Below are 24,387 nucleotides of genomic sequence, written 5' to 3' on the forward strand. Positions count from 1 at the left end.
AGCTGTTTACAGCATACATGACCACATTATCCTATGCATGTCGACCATCTCTGCAAAACTGGACACATAGAGCATATGTAAAATGAATAAAAAGAAAGAAATATAAACTCGAAACGTTTTCCTCTATTTCAGCAAAATAATAATTTGGTATCACAAATAAATGTGTATGCATTTTAAAAATGTTTCACAGAATTATAAATAACCGTCTACTGTCAATTATTTTAAAAATTATTATAAATACAGAATTTAAAGCATAACCAAAAAAAAGTTATATATATATATGTATATCGATTTACCAAATATTCAGTCTTTGTTCTTACTTGAAATCAGGCCTTTGGATCCTTGTTTTCTACAAATCTCAGAATATTCGATATTCAAAAACTGGAATCTTTTTTAATCAGTCGAATCTTCCAAATCCTAACCTAAAAGATATTAAACAATTTAATTTAAAAACTTTTGAAAAATAAATTTTATTGACGTCCGGAAGAAGATTTTACTAAGAACGCAATTGCTGGACCTGTGTTACGAATATTAACCTCATGTCGAGCTTGTGAGCAAAACTTTCTGGATATAAATTAATATTCCATGTATATTAATTATCTGCGTTAATTCTTGGAATAATACTATACTTTTTTTATTTGCTTTTACTTGACAAATGAGGAAAATTATAAAAACATTTTTTTTAAACTGTAGTTAACTGTTACTCAATTTTTTTTTAAATTTAATGGAGAACATGAAACTTAATAATCAAGAGTTTTAAATATTACTTCAGGTATTAAATCTTCTTTGTTTTTTTTGTAATAAATATAGGTAATTTAGAGAACTGTGGTTTTAAATTTGGTGTGCTTTAAATACGGATTTCAAATTATGTCTCAGTTAAAAACATGTGATATTAAATTGCCCTTTCTTACTATTATCCTTATATGAATGATTGGAGATATCTTTAGTATTTGGATTGGCAAAATTTAGGATTTTTTTAATTTAGAATTTTTAATTATCGCTATTTATTCTAGAGACGATGGAAAAAACACTGAATATTTTGGCGTCTAGACATCGAGGTGAATTATAAATTCATAAAATTACATGATATCAATTAGAATTAAAAGAAATAGGTTGGTGTTTGCCTTTATTCAGTAATTACAAATATTTAAATATATAAAATACTTAAGTGGGATTAATTGGAAATTAAAAGTGTGCATATGAAATAGACTAGACAATATTTTCCAAAAATAAGCAAAAAAAAAAAAAAAAAAAACACCTTCGTAATTTTCTGACTTTGAATATCTTATGAATATAATGACATATTAAGGTCTTTTAAATTTGCGTCATGGTCGCAACATTTCTTCTCCAACATCATTTAATATGCTTTAAGAATCAGAATTATGTTTCGAGCGCTATTCTCTGAATCTGCTAAAACTTCCGAATGCATTATAAATGCATATGCATAATGCATGCAAAATTATTTTTCATGTTGCCGCGGAAGACCTGTGTTAATACAACGGAAAGATGTTTCCATACTGCTCATTTGCGTTTAGGTTTATGTGCCTCGGATTAAAGTGAAAATGAATGCAGCCATGCGAAGATAAATGTAGAGGAAATTAGTGACTCCCTCAGGCTGAAGGGCAAATGTTTTCATCCAGATGATTCTTGCTCAAGATTCTTTCATGGTTGTCTTATTTTTCTTCGCTTGAGAATTCTGCCCGCATTCGCCGTGGAGTTACATATCTTCTTACTGGGAAATATTTTTTAGTCACTATAAAATTTCTTTGCTATTGAAAATAATTCATTTATAATAAAAACGTATTTTAAATGTACTTGGAGACAAAAATGTACCAGCGGAAGAATTTGTGTCTTTTGCGTTAATGACATGTAAAAACTCAGTTGTATTAAACAATGATTATTTTCGGAAATATTTTTAAAGTTTAATAATAATTATTAATTATAAGATATAAGAATTATAATATACAATAATAACGTTAAAAATATATAATTACTTATTTTTATAATTTTCTTGCTATTCACTCTGAGAGGAATTTTTTAATTTGTATATGTTGTTGGACTCCTTTATGCAATTTATTAAAGAATATTCTTTATTATGGTGCAAAAGTTTAAAACCAGTTACTAAAGTAAAGAGATCTTCGTAAAATGATTTGTTTTCATGTTCTTCCGTAGTGTCTTGAATGGTTGGGTTCATCGCCTTCCTTTCGGCAAGAAGACCTACACATTGACTAGATGATAAAAATATCGTAATAAAGAATTGAATCTTATTTACAAACTTCTTGGCACTCTCTACAATAAGGTACGCTCAATTTATAGTGACCCTACACGTGCTGTATCTTACAACAGTTAAACTAAGTGCAGGTACAGCATTCCTATGACTTCACAAATACCCTACACTCTGACAAGGTTATGGATGGTTCTACAAGCCTTCAAGAATGATACTCAGCAATTCTGGCTATTAATGGACTCAGTACTTGGATGAATATGGATAAATGAAACGACTATATTTGTTAATATAACGGCAAAAGTGTCATTATCCTATTTGTCTTCTTAATGGTTACATAATGAAAATGAATAATATTTAATTTAGATGTATTATATACTAATTAATATAATGGAAATATAAGGGCTTTTTTCCATATATTTCCTATCTCATTAAGACATATGCTCCTTATCAAAGATATTTAGGCAGAACTATTTTTCTTGTGTTTCTCTTTCCCATCATTTAGGTAGCTTATGTGTACCAATTTTAGTATTATCCACTAATTATATAGGTACTGAGTACTCAAATAAGGAAAATTTGATTACGATTGGTTAGGTATGTACTATGTACAAATTTCAAAATCATCATCTGATTAGTTAAAGAAGATTTGAATAGGAAAAATTTAATTACGATTGGTCAGGTATGTATGAATACGTACATTTGTTTTGAAAGTAGTAATGTATTTCAAGTTTATGAAAAAAAATGTCTGAGAAGTAACGAAGAAGTTTGGTTTTAAGAGGACAATGAACCTTTGTCCAAAACCCATATTAAAATTCCTCTTTTATTTTAATTTAAAACACATTTCACATAGGACTTGAGCAACAGAGAAAATATATTCTCAGAGTTAGTTTTTGAAAAATTGATATAATTTCGAACCGATAATTACGCTTATTTTACCTCTTCTCATTTTATCATTACTAGATGTAAAATGACGTTAATGCAATATATATAATGCAATAAATATAATTATCGGATCGAATTCATTGGAGTAGTTTAAATTTGACTTCAGTGTTGCGAGAATAAAAGTAACATAATTGTTTATGATCAGATAGGTAGTATAATTTAGCAAAGGAGAACTGTATAGATGAAGTCTTTAATAAGTTGCCTGGAAAAGATGCTGAGGAAGATCTTTTGCAGAAATAAAATAAGAAAATAAATTGATTTTTTTCTATTAAAAAAACTAAGTTTAAGCTAATTATTTAAAAGCCTTTAATACTTTTTATACGTTCTTAATAATATATGTAATAACGCTTTTACACGGAGAGTCTTTTTTTAGCAATTTATAATAATTAGCCAGTATTTTAGGTGTTAAGTACAAAGGATGGTAATCTGCATGTCCCTATTGTCTAAATTCTTAAGTTTTGTAGCTCTTTTCAATGTGCAAAATTTCTAGACAACTAGTATTTAATATAAATTTAAAAAATTATAAGTATAATAGTGACGTTTATGTATAACTACATACTTTTCACAAACCTTTATATTTTTTCTGAGATTTCATGAGCCGTTATTGTCAGTTTTCTAATAATGGCACATTTTGTCTTTTATTATGTCTAGGAATACTTGAACTATAGGAATAAAGAGAGAAAAGTTTTCATTATTTATGTGCTCTAGCATTCTTAAAGCTTTCTAAAGGATAAAAAATGTGGGTACTAAGGAACGATAATTAAAATTCACGAAAAATACAGATTTCTTTCATTCTGTACCAAAAGCGATTTTACCATATAGCGGAGGCGAACTGTAAGTTAATGAGATAGACTATTTTAGCAGCATTAGAAATCCAGATTTACATTCAAATCATTATTCGTAAGGCCCGCGTACTCACTCATATTTATCACGTACAGAAAAAAAAATGATATTGCTTTAAAATATTCTTTGCAGTAGAAATCTTTCTGAGTTTGCTTGCATTAAACTCTACTGCTTTCAGAAGAGTTAGAATAAAATTTGAATAATAATAATAATAATAATAATTTATTGCAAAATCTATGGATTTGATAGAATAAAATATTTCTAAAAACCAATTTTTTTAATGAATCAGATTGGAGTACATAAATAATCCCATAAGAATTGACGTTATTATGAAAATAAAATGTGATGTGGACACCACATGACTTCTTTGTGCAGCCTATTACATTATCCGTATTTTTTGCTGCATTTCATTTAAACTTCCTCAAATTTAATCGGACATATATTTCTCATCAATTAATTTAGTTCTCATTTCGCGGCAAGGTAAAAATGCATAAAAATTCAAAATATCTTCATTAAAAATTGAAAAACATGGAAAAATATAAAACACCAAATACAGTCAAAAGAAATAAAAAAATATTTTTTTACAATTAAAAATCAGAGTTTCTACGCAAAATACAAGTAAATCGGCCAGAGGACAAGAAGGCAAATTTTTCAGTGTACAAAAGTGACAGTTTACTGTTGCTGTCAGTCGGCAAAAAACACTGAAGTTGCAGAAACTGACTGAATTCATTATTCTGTTGCTTCAAATGTAAACAAATATAGCTGCCATCAGGCTTAGCCACACTAAACAACTTTTAGATTGTTGATAATTCTATACTTATTGCATGCAGAATAATTAAAGGCATAAAAACCTTAGCCAGGACCTAAGAACAATGTAAATCAGTCATTTTTAAAGCAAAAAACGCACGAGTTACACATATAAGAATAAGACTCAGTTCATCAAGCCGAGTAAGATATATATATATATATATAGTGTTACGAATTTGGTATTTAAAAAGCTAATGTTAGTTCAATTATAAATTAAATCGTTTTATTTCTCGCGCAGTGCAGCGCGTGACGAATATTAAAAGAAAGCTAAGCCGGAAAAATTAAAAATACAAGAGCGCGTGCGTTAAATAAATAAATATCTCTTTTTGATTTCGAGAAAGTACTGGAAAATTCTAGCGCGTGATTTTAAAATCTTATAAAAGGAGGAAAACATCTCAGTTTGTGGTAGTTGCTTAGTTTGTTTGTTGTTTAGAAAACTGCTCTTGTTGATTGTAGCGAATTCGCGGATTAGCGTTCTTTAGCTGTTTTGAATTGCGTTCTATTGGATATTTGAGTAGTTAAAAGATAACTACTGTGAGATATTGTAATACTGCATGATAATTTGAGAAAATTTAAGCATTTTTGTTGTGATAATAATAAATTTTTGTTCCTTTTTCATCGGACTTGTGCATTCATTTCATAGCGAACCCGTACGCACGCAACAATTTTTGGTGTCAGGAGTGGGGTTTGAATGCCAATCACAAGAGCGATGGAAGAGCAATTAAGACAGCTGATATCAGCGTTTGCCTCGTTTAAAGAAGAAATGAAAGCAGAGATGAAATGTAATCAGGAAAAGATTGAAGCAGGACAGGAAAAGATTGAAGCAAGACAAGAAGAGATGAAAAGAGAAATTACCAGCGTAATAGAAAACAAATTCGAGGTTATGGAAGGCAGAATTGACGCAGTTGAGAATAAAGTTGGAAACTTTGAAGAAAAAGTTTCTTCGGTAAAAGAAGAAATAGAAGAGAGAGTTTCTGCCGTGGAACAACAAATTAATGATAGAGTTTCTGCGGTCACCAAAGAAGTTGATGATTTAAAGAAATTCGTAGCGACGGCAGGTAGCAATCCGGAAGGTTTCAAATTTTTAGCGATGCCTGCTCGTTCCGTTCTGAAACTATCTACATATGATGGGAAGACCTCCTGGCAGGTGTATAGGACACAATTTTCTATCGTTGCGGATGCGAATGGATGGGATCCCCAAGCTAAGGCCTGTCATCTCGCCGCTTCTCTGAGAGCAGACGCAGCGGATATCCTGCAGACGCTTCCCGAAAATCAAAGGCTAGATTTCAAAGCTCTATCCGGCGCTTTGGAGCTGCGCTTCGGCGAGAAATGTTTAAAAGACTACAGCAGGCTCCAATTAAAATCTCGTCAACAGAAGCTCACCGAAACGCTTCAGGAGCTCGCCACGGATGTTGAAAGGCTGTCACATCACGCCTTTTCGGAGTGCCCGACAGAAACAAGGGAAATCCTGTCCCTGCAATATTTCATCGATGGCATCCGGGACCCTGAAATACAGAAAGCACTGCGAATGGCGGATGTTAAAGATCTGAAAAGCGCTTTAGTGTATGCCATGAAATTTGAGGCAGCCCAGCAAGCCACCCGTCGAGACCGCCATCCAGTCAGAGCTGCTCAAGTCCAGGAGCCAGGGGATCAAGTCACTGCTCGTCTAGACGATTTAACTAGACAACTAGACGCGTTGAGACAGAATATTGGTGACAAGAAACTGACCGTAAAGTGCTGGAACTGCGGTGCTGAAGGACACATCCGACGAAACTGCAGAACACCCCAGGGCACGGATGCTAAGACCGCTCCTAACAAACAGCAGGGAAACTAATTAGTGGCCATCTCGCGGGGCGGAGGTTGCCAGATCATGAAAAGCCCCAGTTTAAAGCGCTTCAGATTTCTGCAGTGAGAGGCGGCAGTAATGGACTTTTCATAATAGGACATATTAATGGAGTTCCCTGCAATATGACGATAGATACAGGAGCCAACGTTACCATCATCGGAAAAGATTTGGCTCAACAACTGGGAAGCAAACTTATCTGGACGCCGCCCTGCGTTACCCTACAGACTGTGTCCGGTGAGAAGATCAACATCGATGGAAAAGTAAATGCTAACATCACGTTTGGAAGTGCCGCTTACCATCACACGGCATATGTAGCAGAGATCACTGATTCTTGCATACTCGGATTGGACTTTCTAAGGAAATACAATTTTTCCTTGGACTTTAAAAATAACGAATTGCATTCTACATCTGAGGACATAGCGTTATTTGGAGTCAATGATGAAGTTAAATCTGTCCATAAAATCATAGCACAAGACAATATCACAATACCGGCAAGAACAGAAATTTTACTTCCTGGATCCATAGCCGAAAACAGAAATTTCCGCTACGGCATCATAGAATATCCCAATAACTGTAATATCCCAAAAGGAGTACTAGTAGCCTCAACACTCGTCGACCAATCCAGAACGGTTATCCCGGTGAGAGTCGCCAATGTAACTGAGAAGGGGAGAATTATTAAGAAAGGTGAAGTGGTTGCAACATGTACTCCAGTAACCACCGTTGAAAGAAAGAGTAACCTCCAAGAATCCGTGTCCTCAGAGAGAATTACATCGGAGTTATTGCAGAATGCGCAATTAAACGATAAAGAGAGGAATGCTGCCGATCGCGTCATTAAAGATCTTCAAGTTGTTTTCTCCCGCTCGTCATCTGACGTGGGTCGAACTAGTTTGACACAACATAGAATAGATACCGGCGATCATCCCCCGATCAAGCAACATCCAAGACGTCTACCGTTTGCTAAACAGGAAGAGGTGCGAACACTGTTAAAAGATATGAAAGAAAGCGATGTCATCGAGCCTTCAGTAAGTCCATGGGCATCTCCCATCGTCCTAGTCAGAAAGAAAGACGGCTCAACAAGATTTTGCGTCGACTATCGCCGGTTGAATGAGGTTACGAAGAAAGACAGTTACCCGCTTCCTAGAATTGACGACATTCTAGACACTCTTTCTGGCAGCAAGTGGTTCTCAACACTTTATTTAAAGAGTGGGTATTGGCAGGTAGAAATACAGCCTGAAGACCGAGAAAAGACGGCATTTACTACGGGACAAGGGCTTTGGCAATTCAAGGTGATGCCGTTTGGACTGTGTAATGCGCCGGCAACATTCGAACGTCTCATGGAAACTGTTTTGAAAGGCCTTTCCTACGAAGCCTGCCTCATATACCTGGACGACATCATCATCGTCGGAAAGAGTTTTGAAGAACATTTAGAAAATCTTAGGAAGGTGCTTCAGAAACTGAAAGAAGCCAATCTGAAGCTGAGTCCCGCTAAATGCAAATTGTTCCGAAAGGAAGTGACTTACCTGGGACATGTCATCTCTGCAGAAGGTGTGCGCACGGATCCTGAAAAGGTATCAGCCGTTAAATCCTGGAAACGTCCCGGAAATGTCCATCAGCTGAGAAGCTTCCTAGGGCTTTGCACCTACTATAGGAAATTCGTGAAGGACTTTTCTTCCATCGCAAGACCCCTACACAAGCTGACAGAGAGCAACCAAAAGTTCTTGTGGACAAAAGAATGCGAGGATGCATTTAACAACTTAAAGGAGGCTTTAACATCTGCTCCAATCCTGACGTATCCTCAGCTTGACCAACCATTTATTCTCGACACCGACGCGAGTAATGAAAGTGTTGGTGCTGTTTTGTCCCAAGAAATAGACGGCCAAGAACGTGTAGTGGCATACTGGAGCAAGTGCCTGTCTAAACCGGAGAGGAATTATTGTGTCACCAGGAAAGAGTTGCTCGCCATAGTCAAAGCTGTAGAACAGTTCCATCACTATCTATACGGCAGAAAATTCCTGCTCCGCACCGATCATGCATCATTGACCTGGCTTTTAAATTTCAAGAATCCTGAGGGTCAAATAGCCAGGTGGATACAGAGACTCCAAGAATATGACATCATTATCCGTCATCGTAAGGGATCATCACACGGAAACGCCGACGCCCTGTCTAGAAGACCTTGCCAAGAAAGCTGCCGATATTGTTCCAGGGTGGAAGCGAAATACGAGCTGCTGACTCCGGTCGCAAGACAAATTACAACATCAACATCGGCTGATCGAGAACCGTGGAGTGATGATGAAGTCAGGAAAGACCAGCTGGAAGACCGCGACATTAAACCCATAATTGATTTAATGGAGTCATCAAACAGAAAACCTACCTGGCAGGACATTTCTATCTGTAGTCCTACAACCAAACAATATTGGGCACTCTGGGATTCACTTCACATTCGAAACGGCGTCTTATACCGGAAATTCGAATCGGATGATGGGAAGACGTTCCGATGGCAACTTATACTTCCAAGATCCCGCATTCCTGATGTCCTTAAAGAGTTACATAGCACCCCTACTGGAGGTCACTTTGGAATAATGAAGACCTTGCAGAGAGTTCGTGAGCGCTTTTACTGGAATAATGCAAAGGATGACGTGCAAAAGTGATGCCGATCTTGCGATGCCTGTGCAGGTCGGAAAGGACCGAGGAAACGCAGCCGAGGCAGACTGCAACGTTACAACGTAGATGCGCCTTTTGAACGTATCGCCTTTGATATCCTGGGACCTCTGCCACGAACTGCTGATGGCAACAAATACATACTCGTTGTCATTGATTACTTCACCAGGTGGCCTGAAGCTTATCCTATTCCTGATCAAGAGGCAGTCACAGTAGCTGAGGTAATGATACAGCACTGGATTTCCAGGTTCGGAGTGCCTCTTCAGTTACATTCCGATCAGGGAAGGAATTTTGCCTCGGCAGTAATCAAAGAACTATGCAAACTACTTGGCATTGACAAAACTCAAACGACGCCATTGCATCCCCAGTCGGACGGCATGGTAGAGAGGTTCAATCGAACCATCCTTAATAACCTCTCATTAGTGGTTTCCAGTAACCAACAGAACTGGGACAAGAAATTACCACTCTTTTTACTGGCTTACCGCAGTGCTGTCCACGAGACTACCGGCTATTCTCCATCACAGATGCTCTTCGGTCGTGACCTTCGTCTGCCTTGTGATCTATTGTTTGGCCGCCCTCCGGATGCTCCTTCATCGTCTGAGGAATATATTCAAGATCTCCAGGCCCGGTTTGAAGTGATGCACAACTTTGCACGAGAGCGAGTCAACTTGGCGACGAAGAAGATGAAGACCCTTACGACACAAGAGCTACTGAACATCAATTCCACGAAGGAGACAAGGTGTGGTTGTGGAATCCGACTCGACGGAAAGGACTTTGTCCGAAATTACAGTCACCTTGGGATGGGCCGTACACAGTCCTGAACAGGCTGAATGACGTCGTGGTTCGGATTCGTAAGTCTTCGAACTCTAAACCTAAAGTCGTTCATTACGACAGGTTAGCTCATTACTATGGCCATAGTACATAATGTAAATAATTGTAAATAGTATCAGACCATGGTCCTTTTTGTTTTTAAATGTGTATTTAGTATTTGATTTGCATTTAGTATTTGATTTGTATTTAGTATTTGATTTGTATTTAGTATTTGATTTGCATTTAGTATTTGATTTGTATTTAGTATTTGTTTTGTATTTAGTATTTGATAGCATTTGATTTGTTTAAGTTAGTTATTGCATTTATTGTTTATATTGTTTGATATTGTAATGTAATGTTTATGCCTCAGTTGCATTTATGCCACAGTTGTAAGTTTAGCTTCCTGTCCAGGGATTGTACTGCCCGGGACGTGCAGTCCTTGGGAAGGGGGCAGTGTTACGAATTTGGTATTTAAAAAGCTAATGTTAGTTCAATTATAAATTAAATCGTTTTATTTTTCGCGCAGTGCAGCGCGTGACGAATATTAAAAGAAAGCTAAGCCGGAAAAATTAAAAATACAAGAGCGCGTGCGTTAAATAAATAAATATCTCTTTTTGATTTCGAGAAAGTACTGGAAAATTCTAGCGCGTGATTTTAAAATCTTATAAAAGGAGGAAAACATCTCAGTTTGTGGTAGTTGCTTAGTTTGTTTGTTGTTTAGAAAACTGCTCTTGTTGATTGTAGCGAATTCGCGGATTAGCGTTCTTTAGCTGTTTTGAATTGCGTTCTATTGGATATTTGAGTAGTTAAAAGATAACTACTGTGAGAAATTGTAATACTGCATGATAATTTGAGAAAATTTAAGCATTTTTGTTGTGATAATAATAAATTTTTGTTCCTTTTTCATCGGACTTGTGCATTCATTTCATAGCGAACCCGTACGCACGCAACAATATATATATATGCATAATATGTAATAATAGCAAGGAAAGACGGAGCAGTGTTCATGCGTAAAAACTATATATAGTAGTTCCATATTGAAGAAAAATCATTCTGATCGCGTAGTATGCTAATATCTTGAGTTCGTAATATCTAAGAAATTTGGCAGTCGAGGCGCTTTTAATTCCATTTTTATTTTGCAGTTGACGTATGTGGCCACAATTAACTTTCGCTTTAGTCGTGCCTATTCAAGAACATTTACATTTTTGATAACCAAGCAGCACAGAAGCTCAAGCTGAAGTGCGTAGTTAACCTTTGTGGAAGAACACGAAGAGAAAGGTTTTGGTATGAATTAAAAGTTTCAGTTCCCAATTATTACGTCATCAGCGCTGCGCAGGCCATGCAAAATGGAATGATCTAGAAATGACGCAATCCAGAAAAGTTATTACGATTTTTAAAACAGAGGGGGAGAATTAAAGAGTTACCGTTAGTTTAAATGATAATTTTGATTCATATATTTTTTTATCTGACACACGCACACATACACACACACATATATATATATATACACGTTTGATGCCTCCAGTTATAACCATAAAGGGAAGGTGCCCAACTACGTATTATAGTAGTTCTAAATTCAAGATTTCAATGTTCTAAGGCTACTCATTTTTGAGTTAGGCGAGATACATTCATATGTACGTACGTGGGTACGTACAAAGATCACGAAAAAAATCTCTTCTGAATCTGTTATAAATCCATTTTGCAGTCCGTTTTGGGAAAAAAGAGCCCTATATCCTGTCCTTATGTACAGATATCACTCAAAAACTTGGTGGAATTGTATTCGAAGCGGACAAAGTGAATATTTTCGGGGAAATATGATAACCGAAATTTTTCGCGATTACAATACTTCCTTTACTTCGTACAAGGAAAGATAGTTACATAAAATTCAAGCTTCCAAACTCAAAGATAGTTACATAAAATTCAATGGAAAATCCGTTTCTAAAGTCAAAATGGTAATGAAAAATACTGGTCTAGCTAAAATAAACTTGATATGGTAATAAAAGATGATGCCATTAAATGGACCAGTAATTCCTAGAACTGATAATTTTAAATATATAGCAATAATGTGTTGAACTGATTATTTTATATAATGAATATCAGTTTTCTGCTCTGAGCATTTTTAGTCTTGTCGCGACAGAGCGAATTAGTTCGTGATAAGAAGATTTATCTAAGACTTCTGGGAAACAAAAACATCACAAATATGTAATGTACAAAGTTCCGTAAAAAAAAAAAAAAAAAAAAAAAAAAAAACAGCATATAAGGAAAAAAAAAAATAAATAAATAAAAAATCTGAAAGGTTTCAGATTTTACATTACGTCCAAAGGGGCGTTTTTTTAACGTTTTGTGTGTTACATTTATTTATTAAATATCATGTTCTTCCTACTTAAACTATAAAATTCAGTTCAACGGCAATATCGCAAAATAATTTTTAAATGAGCATATCTTTAGAATTTCGGATACAGAGTCTCGCGAGCTTGAGATAAAAATGCTTTTTTCTGTACAACGTTGCCACTGCTGGCTCTGAAATCCTTGAATTTGTTTAACAAAAATTCGTTAAAGTTTTAGAAAATATGAAATCGATAATAAATCAAATTCTAAATTTCAAATTAGGACTACTAGATGCCTACATTCGGTGAAAGATTACATTATTCAAAATTTGATGGCTCTAAGTACCGTTGGTCTATCACAATGCGAGAAACGTGTATACATTTATGCAGATTATTCATTAGTTAATTTCCTTAAATATAAGACAGGGCGATAATATTTGGTGGCAACAATTTGAAATTAAAACGACGCAGAAAGTGAATCAACTCAAACTTGCAAAACGAAATTAATAGTCCTTCTGAGCAAATTGCCCCTTTGGACTAATAATCGGAAAGATATTATACATTCAAAAAAGAGAAAGAAAATATTTTGATACTGAGCTTTATTGATTGACAAGTTTTAATCGTGCTTAGTTAAATCAAACATGGCTATTTATAGAGAACAATAATGTAAGTGAATATGAAAGCATTTTTTTATTAAAATTTTACCTATGCAGTAGAGCAAAATAGATACAAAAATTTACAATTCAAAACCGAAGTATATATGGTATTAACTTATTTCCGGTGGAAATGTTTACACTTTTAGCGCTTTATACTATATTTCTTCAATTTTCAGAGGAATATTTAGTTAATCACTTTATTATTTATTCTCTTTCGTCTTTATATAGATCCTTGGAGACACTTTTTGTTTGCCTTTGTCTATGCTTTATCATTTATTCTTTTATTGTAAAAATATAATTATTTTTCTTCATCTTTTATGTTTCTATTTCTTTATCTATATTTTTCTCTTTAACAAGCTTTTTCCGTTACATATTTTTCAGCCATTAATATTACTAATTTATTCGTTGCATTTTTAGACGATGCTTAATAGAAGAGCTTTCAGTGACGTATTATCGGATGCTTCTAAAACATCAAGAAGGAAAGAAGAAGCCAGACAAGTTGAATTCGTCAGAATTGGACAAGTAAGAAAAGTTTCTTTTCTTTTCTTTTCTTTTTTTTTTTTTTTTCAAAAACATTTGATCATTTCAAAACAAAATAATATAAACTAAATACTTTCGCATCCATAAGGATAAAATAAATAATTAAAAGTTCCCAGATTTGAATAAAGTGTTATTATGTAAAAAAGTTCTAAAAGCGCTCACTTGCGGTACTAATGGTACGTTTTTTAAATTGGTTATCAGTCAAACGAATGTTATTGAACTGCTGTTTCACTGTACAGGTGTTTGTGACGCTGTGCATCAACATATCATTCCACTTTGCTAATTAAATTTCAGTTTGTACATAATTTACAAACCTGTAAGTTTCGATAAAATAACTAGAGTTTAAACCCATTAATGATTACATTCTTTTATACTGTTGTAGTGTAAGGGGGAACTCTCCGTTTAAACTGTGAAGAAAACATCTATATGGAATCTAAATATTTATTTGTAGTATTTATCCATTAATAACAATAAACAGATAAAAATTAATTGGAAAAGCTAGTTTCATAGAATCAATAATCATTAATAATTGCAACATTAAAAAAGCACTGGTATTAAAAAACGATGTTTATATCAATAACGATGTTCTGATTATTAAGTTTAGTTCTATATCGAAATTTCCAAGATAGAAGATATTTTCTTAAATATAAAAGACAAGTTTCTCAAACATTTCCTCGCAAGCTTTCTAATGTCGCGAGCTTTCTAATTTTTCTAATGTTTCTAATGTCTTATTGCAGCTTCTCTTAGAAGGCTAGAAATGTCTGCTGAAGTATTTTTCTCTTCCAAAATTTTCGAAGTCTTTGGCAGATATAAAATCTTATGGACCATCATTCTACGTGCAGATACGTTGTAGTAAAGTATTTACTATGTAATACTTATTTAATAATCACAGAATTGAATTTGATTTGATATCCGGGTTAACCAAGTGTTAAGTTTGGCATTATATCAAAAATATGCTGCTATCGTAAAATCCTCTTGGAAAATTCTTTCCGAACCACAGTATTTAAAATTTAATTTAATTTTCTTCTGATTTGTAGCAAATTTCTCCCCTCCCCTTTTCTTGGTCATCGTATGATTTAAAACTAAAATCCATACATACCATAAAATACAGATGCAAATGCAGCTACATTTTTCCAATTTGCACTAGCTGAAAATGTTTCATAATGAGCGTCTGCAAATGTCGTTTTCTTCCGTTGAAAGCTGTTTAAATTCAATATCTTTTCGAATTATTTTTAGTATAAATTGCTAAGATGTTATATTATTTTTAAAGTTACACTTCTAAATAAAAGTAATTAAATCTGATTAAAAGTAAATTAATTGTAAAATTAATGTTTACATACTTACATTAAAGGCAGAATCTTTAACATTTTGGAAACGATTATTCAGCGCCACGTTATGTAATGTATGACGGTAGAAATATAACTGTTATTCAAAATAATGATGTCTGTGTTTATAAATATTATCATTAGACATATTGTATACAAATTAAATGTATTACATTTTACATGAAATAGTTATATTGAGGGGGGAAATCATCCTTAATTTTTCTTCAAAAGCATATTCTCTATCGATGTATCATATATGTACCGTGAAATGTATGGTGTTTAAAATATAGAACTTATTGAGATGATAATGATAATGCTTTTGCAAATTGTCACTAAGATATATAGATAAAAAAACAACACATTTAAGCTTTTAAAAATCAGTGTCCGGGAGAAGTTTCAAAAATATTTTAATAGGTAAGCAAAGTGTTATTTTTGATTTAAATCTAAAAAAATATTTGCTATTAGAAATTTTAACTCTGTAGAGTTATTATTTTATATCGAAAGCTGGAGACATGAAAAAAATATGCCAGGACTCAAATACCCTTCGAGTATGATTCCAATTACACCACGAAGGCATGCGGAAGGGAGAGAGAAAATACCTTATAGCTCATTTTTGTTCTCCAGGAAATGCAGCTGGTGACGAGAATTCTTGTCATATTCTTCAGTTTGAAATTTGTCTTATCAATGATCCATGCAATAAACAATTTGCTTACATTTTTAACTGAGCGGGAAATAAATATGTATTATGATCATGCAGTATTTACGGCGGTTTAGAATCAGTGTAATTTGATAAGTGAACGTTGGAATTTTCTGCATTTTACTGCTAATATACTCCTGCTTAATAGGAAATCAAGGAATTATAATTTGTTGCATAATTGGAAAGCTCTGCGAAAGCTACAGAGTATCACATGACATTTTGAAACAGGTGTTGCCTTTTGAAGCACATTCTAACTATAATTACTGTAGCCTTTTCCTGCAACTATAAAAATGAATCCCTGCTTCTTAATTGGAAAGGTGCGATTAAAATGCAAAAGTTATAAGCCTTTCTGTAGGTTTGCTTTTGCACAGCAACAGTTACTGATAAGGTGTTTATGAAACTAATTAAGTAGATTAGAATTTTGTTCTACATTCGTTGTAAGTGACCCTGCCCTTATTTAAATTCTTTATTAAGCAAATAACTATTACGAACTCTAATGTTTTACCTCTTCAAACTGTCTTTGCAGTTGTTGTTAAAGAGAAAAATCTGAAATGAGTTGTAGCATGACGCTGTGCAAAATAATCTTTATTAAGTGTCACTAATTAGTATGTTATTAAGTACTTAATCTTTCCTAAGTGATTTTACTTCTGAGTAAAGAAGTTCTCTTCTGGCCTAACAAGGGTTGATATAAAATCTTGCAAATTCATAGAATCAGGATTGTTTATTCAATGAGCCTTTTGACCATCCTCAAGGTTCTTTTACTCTGAAATAAAATTTATGTCAACCAATTGTTTAGCATGTCATTCTTTCATATTCTGAGAAAGACAGCATTAATAATTTCATTTTAACGTATATAGCTTAGACTTTCCATTTTTTATGTTCCATTTTTTCTATATGTATTTAGTTTGTATTTTCCATCTTTTGTCTCACATAATCTTATTTTATATTCAGCATCGCTAGCATATTGGCATTTTCAGTTTAATTTCCCAAGAAAATTTTCAGCTTGGACAACGGTTGTTTTTTTACACTGCTAGTAAATTCCTAGCTCTGAGTGTTTTTCGCTTTCGGTGTGGTGTTAAGACTTTTAATTCATCTGTCAAATTGTAATAGTGCATTTCATATAGCAAATTCAGAGTTTTTAAAAACAATATACATACTTCTTAAATGCAGTATTACTGTTTATATATTATCAATACTTATATCATCAGTATAATTAATAAAAGAGCTTTTGAATGCAGTAGATTATGCACGTCTGCTTTATAGACATGTAGTCAAAATGATTTCAATAACTTCGATCTGGCTATTAAAAATTATAAAATTAACAAAAGATTTGATACGTATTAATAAATCGCCTTGCAAGGCAACGATATTTCTTTCATTCTCTATATTTTAAAACAGCTTGAGTCCTGTAATTGTGCTGCAAATACAAATAGGGAAGCTAAAACACGCAAAAAATATTTCTTGTTCAGTCTAAATCCTCTAAAAATGTTTTTCAGCTGTTAAAAAAGAACATAAATAGTGCACCAGAAAGTAAATAAATGCAGCCAAATAATTTAGAGCGTGATATAAATGTTTTGAAAAGATTTGAGGATACAGGTTTTATCAACTTTTATTCGTACAAGTAAAAAGCAAAATAAACTCAGTTACGAATTAAGAATAATCGTTTTGTTTTGGAATACACTATTTATATGTGAACAATCCGAAGTTGAAAATTAATAATAAAAGAGCCCTATATATAGATTAGCATCTAGAATTCGTGATGAAATTAATTTCCAGTTATTTGTTTCTCCAAGACTACAAGCTTCAGAATGAAACACTATCATGTGTCAAACCGTAGTAAAAAAATTCATTAAAAAGAAGTTTAAAATATTTACATACTAACATCTATATTTTGTGTCTATGCGTAGAAGAAAAATTGAATAGTGGAAAGAATCTAGGCTTTTATTATTTACTAGCAGCTTCGCTCACAGCCTTCGTCTGGCTTTTAAATGTACCGGAAAAATAACTGAAAGGAACACCAAACGTTAAATTTAAAAACAGCGTAGAATTTTACTCTTCAGAACAACTTCATAAAAAAGTTATTATGTATAACAAAATTACAATGAAGTAAGCAATATCCTTTAATACAAATATTAATTATCCTAATAAATAAATTAACCAACTTCCCTTTGCAAACTCTTAAGAACTCAAATGGTATAAAGGAGGTTAAGAACTTTGTTTCCTAAAAAAATCACTCAAAACTTTTCAATATCTTAAAAACAGTGAAATGAGCAATAAAATAACATAAAAGAATACGAAAAATTCTGAAAAGCAAAGTATAATTAATGATATTTTATCTTATATTTTCAAGAGAAAAACAATTACACTGAAATAAGCTGTATCCCTTAATACAAATATTAATTATCCTAATAAAAAATTAGCCAACTTTCCGTTAAAGAAAAAAAATTATGCAAAACTTTTCAATATCTTACAGACAGTGAAATAAGCAAAAAATAACATGAAAGCAAACTCAAAAAATATAAAATTCCGCGCAGAATTTTACTCTACAGAACAATGAAATATGCCAATCTCTTAAAAACAGGGACATAAGGAATACGATGAAAAATTGTTGCCTAACCCATATTTCTAAAAGAATGAAACTATTCAAAATGATGCAATTTCATCAAAAATCTATCAACAACTATAAGATAGGAAAATTGTTGCCAAAATCACATTTTTAAAGATGTGAGATGTGAGAAGTGTACTCGGGAGCTTCATTTAAAAAAATTTTAAAAATACAAAATATCATTTTTCCAAAATTCTTTTTGTAAAAGCAGTCGCAAGGATGAAAGTTTAACGTGTCCAAATATCAAAGAAAAATAAACTGTACATTTTTTTTAACCCCCCGAGCGTTACGGGTTTTTTCAGAAAACGACGTAAAAATAATCGTGTTTTCTTACCAGGACTGTCGCAAAAGCGGCAAGCATTTTTACTCAAACTGCTTCAAAAGCGGGCCCCCCTTACCATGTGGATATAATTAAGCTAATTCTCCCCTCCGTTGAATTTAGCGAGTGAAATTAGTTTTTCTCCCTATGGTATCTTCGTCACGAGACTTGTTGCTAAAATAGTATTTTATCTCCTGTTTGGCTACTTTATAATTTGCACACTAACACATATGCTATATATTATTCGTACCTTAAATCAAGATGTGTGCCGAATACAGAAAGTTAGTCAATATACATCAGTAAGAGAAACTACGTAAAATGCTTTAAATTTTCAGTTTCTTTAAGGAATTGCTTCGATAATGGTGAAAAATTAATCTTGCATTTTTTTATCCTTATTTTCTGAGGAAATACTTTTTAATATACAAAGGGAATTTGTGAGAATTTTTTTCTCTCGTGTTCCAATTTTTCGAATACAAATTATTCGCAACTTATTTTAGTATTATGTTTATATTTAATTTTCAAATATTATAAGTTTATTTCAGTTTAAATGATTCTTTAGATTGCATCATAAATTTATTAGTAGTTAGTTATTTATGACACCGTTTTGACTTGTGAGAAATAAATAAAGTATTGTAATCGCGAAACATTTCGATTTTCATATTTCATAGGAAATTTCCATTTTGAATAGTTCCATCATGACGTTTACACGTACGTATGACGCATAACTTAACATAAAATGTTGAAATTTTATGTTTGGGACTTATGACTAGTTTTAGCGTGACGTATGTCTGTACGTATGTATGCATGTATATCGCATAACTCAAAAACGGTTAACCGTAGAATGTTGAAAGTTTCTGTATGGGGCATCTGTATAACATCTAATTGTGCACCTCCCTTTTTTATTGCTTTCGGCAGTGCCAAAGGGGCATTTTGAAATGGAAGATCATATCTCATTTTCAAACGAAATAGGTTTAAATGAAGTTTAGCAAAAATTGCGTTTCATTTATTTGTCGTACAAGGAAGTCATGTGGTGTCCGCATCAGATTTTTTACATTATTAATTATCTCATTGCTGTTACAGGAGGATGTTGTGTGTAAAACGTCCTTTAAAAGGTGGCAAAAACACATAAGTGTTTTAAGTTTAGTTTTATTTATTTGATTGCGGCAAAACAAGTATTCGTAAATATTATCTGCCTAATGAAGGCATGCTTTCGTGGAGAACTGCTTAAGGAAAACTGGTTGGCACTGACGTTAACACATAAGGAAAACCATGAAAGCCTCCATGGAGTCAGCCTGTTCGCCAGAACTAGACACTGGCTCGAAGTACTAGTGTTCAGAGATATTACCGCTGTACTATGTTAGAATTTTAAATCTATGTCATCTTTAAGTTATTTAGCAGATACTAAGTAACAACAAATTACTAAATTCTCAATGACTTGATTCAAGTAATTTTCTATAAAACTGGGCCTTCTGGTGGCCGATTGGATAAGCCCAAAGAATTTGAGTTTTCGACCTGGGCCAGAATCATGGCAAATGCCTGGCTGCATTTGTGGATTTCTCCATAGGGAGTACAAATGTGAGGTAGGTTTCCTTACAGAATCCTACACGAAAGCATTACGCTCTTTAGGCAGATAACCTTAGTATTTTTCATCGCTTACAGTTAAATCAAATGAGCTTCCGATAAAGTGCGATGTAAAAGTGTAAAGTGTCGACGAAGTACGACAGTCCTCTATATACATATATCGTTCTGAGGAAGTACGATATACATACACAGAGAAAGTATGACATAAAAAAAGGCAATAAATACATTTGAAGTGTTGAAACTTTTTTCGAAGGAGAATAAAATGCAAACAATATTTTGCTTCTAGACACACTTTCCAAACTGGGATAAATCAGAGTGCAGAATGCACTTAAAACAAATTAGCTTGAATAATTTTATCAAAAAACTTATTCATGAATGAGAAATCATAAACACAGTTTTTGTTATTTTTTACGTTCTAGAGACATTAGGTATTTTGGAAGCAGAAAAAATGAAAAATAAGCAATGCCGGGAAGCGAACCATGGACCTTTCAATTATGCGCTGAGCGTGCAGACTACCACACCACGAAGGCATACCAAGAAGGTGGGATTTGGCAACTGGGTTTTTAGGTCGCCTAATCCAGGGGAAGGAGAATCATCATCCAACACCCTTTTAGTTCGGGCGCCACTGTAAAGAAATTAGGTAATTTTTGGAAAGCAGGAGTGATGAAAAATATGCAACGCCTTTGCCTTGAATCGAACCCCGGACCTCTCAATTACGCGCTGAGCGTGCAGACCACCACACCACGAAGGCGGGAGAAATATCTTATAATGTAATGAAATTTATAAGTATTAAAATTTTAATACAGCTAAATTAAAACTGTATATAAAATTAACTGCGATAATTCGATTCTTCGGTTATCGCCGTTTCAATTATGCAATTTTAATGTAATAACATAATTACAAAATATTTTTGCCGGTTTTTCAGCCACCTTCTAAAAAAGGAGCATATGATATGACGTGATTTTCTTCACTGCTTAGTTGTTTGATATATTGCTCATTAGCTGTTTATTTATCTGATGTCTCACTATATATGTTATTAAATTAAGCAAAACTTTATGTATAATGCAACTTAATATTTGCCTAAGCAGTTCTGTTACAGATCGGACATACGTACATATTATTTGTCTCATCGGTATATCATATACCTGGGGGTCTAAATTCCCTTTTCTCATTATTTAAAATCTGATAAAATTATTACCTTTAAGTTGAGGTAATCTGGAATACCTTGTCACGCAAGGAAATTTCCCTTAAATTGTGCATTTTACATCCATTCGGTCGTTTTTTTTTTTTTTTTTTTTTTTTTTTAACTCCAAAAGTACAGGTTGGCTCTGAAGGACTATTAGTTTCGTTTTGGCATTTTGCTAAGAGGCTGAATCACTTTTGAAATCGTTGCCACCATGTATTATCGCCCTGTCTTATATTTAAAGAAATTAAATAATGAAGAATCTCAATAAATGTACGTATGTTTCTCGCATTGTGATAAAACAACGGTACCTAGAGCCACCCAAATTTGAATAACATAATTTTCCATAAAATATGGGCACGTGGAAGCCCTAATTTGAATTTGAAATTTATTTTATTATAGATTTCAGATTTTGTAACCCTTCAACGAATTTTTGATTAAAAAAACGAAACGATTTTAAAGCGAGCAATAGCAACACTGTACGGGGGAAAAAAATTATCTCCAGCGCGAGGCTCTCTATCGGAAATTCTAAAGATATGTAATTTGAGATATTGCTGTTGAACTGAATTTTATAGTTTGAGTTACAATGCAATTTCTTTGTAGTTAACTATATAAGAGTTACAATGCAAGTATTTATATACTACGTTCATTATCGAGATGTTAATAGAAACCAAAAAAAAAAAAATTCTTTGTAGCAAAATTGTTAACGATATTATTTCTCCAAGACATTTACGCAGGTGTGTATTCTTTTCATAAATGATGAAAAATAAGTTAACAGTTTTCCGAGCAGATGCTCCAAATTATACAGCTTTGAAGATTAAGTAATGAAAACATAAACTCTTATTTCTGGTTATGTGCTGAAAAAGATATTATCCTTTTCAAAGAAAACACCTAATAGCGGAATCTTCAAGTTGACTTCAACGTAAATATACCTCCAGGGGTACTGAACTAAAAGCTTACCACCTTTGTACATTTTCTACTTTGTATGGGAGACCATTACCTTTGTGCAAGGACAATCTATAATTCTGATCGTTCTCAGTTTGTTCCTTTTGTTAACTATGACGAGAAATGGAGCTGCCGTAAATTCTAAATTTATTGCTTCTTCCAAAGACTCTGATTTCAAGTTGTGTATTTGCCGTCTGTTAGTAATTTAAGCTACCCTGGCTTTAAATTCAGAAACATCCTTTCATCAGTAATTACAGTACATATAAACACAATATCATTATTTAAATTCAGACTTTAAAATCTTCATCTATGTTAAACTATAGAAAGCACACGCAGTTTATTTCGTGAAAATTTATCACATTTTTCGTAGGAATTATTAAAACGGTTTTGTATGTAAACTATATATATATATGTAAACACACAGAACAAAACACTGTGTATACATATGGTGATGTATGTTTGTGAGCATGAGTGCGCGTGTATGTTATATTTCCCTATTATATATCAGTATTTTATTGAAAGTAGTTGTAGACGACATTTAATAAAAAAAAACTGAAAAGTATAGTAAATCTCAAAATGCCATTATGAAACTGAATATTACATGAAATCGAAAATTTATGTGAACCAACTATGGAATGAAAATAAATTCTAGTTAGGTTTCACAGCATACAAAATAACACTTTAATCTAACCACTTGAGTAAAACGAATGCCAAGAAAATATCCTGAAAATGTATATCGGTGAAAAAAATCTCCGGAAAATGCCTCCCGGAAAATATGCATCTGGTTAAAAATATCGCTAGAATAATAAACAATGTAAATCTTTTTATCAGGTACATATACACATGCACCTTGAAAAATATTTGTAATTTTTATACTTTGTAGAGATATATAGAGGATTCTTTAATATTAAATATATTTTTCATTTATTTATTACAAAATATTCTTTCTTACTAAAAATATGCTTAATGATTACATCGTTTATATATCCTAATTAATTATAAATATTTTTTTAGTTTCTTGTTATTTGTGTTTCGTTTCTGAGAATTGTTAAAATTCAGGCAATCTGAATTTTACACAAAAATAAATTCTTTCCTTAGTAACAAGTATAACTTTTGCATTAGAACTTATTCACGATAAATGCAATCTTGCTTTTTCGCCAACAGAATGTTTTGGCTTATTTGACTACATCAAAGCATGCTAGAGCTGTCTGTCTAAGAGGAGGGTCTCTTCGTGGAGGACTTTTTAAATGTTAGGTTATTTAATCACGGCAAAGCCTCGAGGGCTATCTGCCTAAGGGAAAGGATGGCTTTGTGGAGGACTTTCTAAGGGAAACTGGCTCGTATACACGTTACACAATGTGAAAACCACGAAAACAGCCATGCAGCCAGCCCGTTCGCAGGATTCGAACCTCGGACCGAACTACCAGTGTTGTTCAGCGACTTTATCGCTCGGCCGCTGGTGGGCCCCAGGACTTTTTAAAAAAACTGCTCGTATATATGTTATATATGCGGAAAACTATGAAAACGCCCATGCAGCCAGCCCGTTCTCCTAGAATCGAACTTAAGTCAGAACTCGGTATTGTGCGACTATTCAGCGACTTTACCACTCGGCTGACAGTGACACAATGTCTGCTACCTATACATTAATCTACTACAGAGGTATATTTGTTTCCGAGAAAGAGATGCGAAACAGAAAAGAGATGCGAATGTGCCAATTGGTAGTGCTCTATTTAAATGGTCAACGTGTAAGTTAAGTGGGTGGCCAAATCAAGTAAATGTTTTAATGATATATCTAGCATCTAGATATGATTCGAAATTTTTTGAATTGGAAAGGCAACGATCAGTTTACAAACAAACTTAAAAATAAATGAACATAATATTCATTTTCAAATACTATTCTATCTAATTTTCGAAGTTAAAATGCCCAACAATTCATATAATTAATGCTGTCGTACTAGTACATTTATAAAGACTTACTGGTTTACCTTGCGTCCTGTGGTGGTGCAAGTAGTAGCAGATCCAGCTAGTAAAATTGGAAGATCTGTGGTTCGAATCCCGGTCCTTAAGGGAGGAGAATAT

General features: G+C 33.3%; 1 protein-coding gene across 2 annotated transcripts in view; it reads left to right on the top strand.

Moving 5' to 3' along the window:
• The window catches only part of LOC118182903 (GTPase-activating Rap/Ran-GAP domain-like protein 3), a 333,886-nt gene that overhangs the window by 235,792 nt on the left and 73,707 nt on the right, over positions 1–24,387 (top strand). For both annotated transcript variants that reach the window (XM_085816800.1, XM_085816801.1), the window contains exon 16: positions 13,531–13,635. In XM_085816800.1, coding sequence (XP_085672926.1) covers positions 13,531–13,635 — 105 coding nt within the window. The remainder of the gene's footprint in view (positions 1–13,530; positions 13,636–24,387) is intronic.

This window comes from Stegodyphus dumicola, chromosome 5 (assembly GCF_044657685.1).
Source record: "Stegodyphus dumicola isolate Sdum_Otavi_A_Nest chromosome 5, ASM4465768v1".
Lineage (NCBI taxonomy): Eukaryota > Metazoa > Arthropoda > Arachnida > Araneae > Eresidae > Stegodyphus > Stegodyphus dumicola.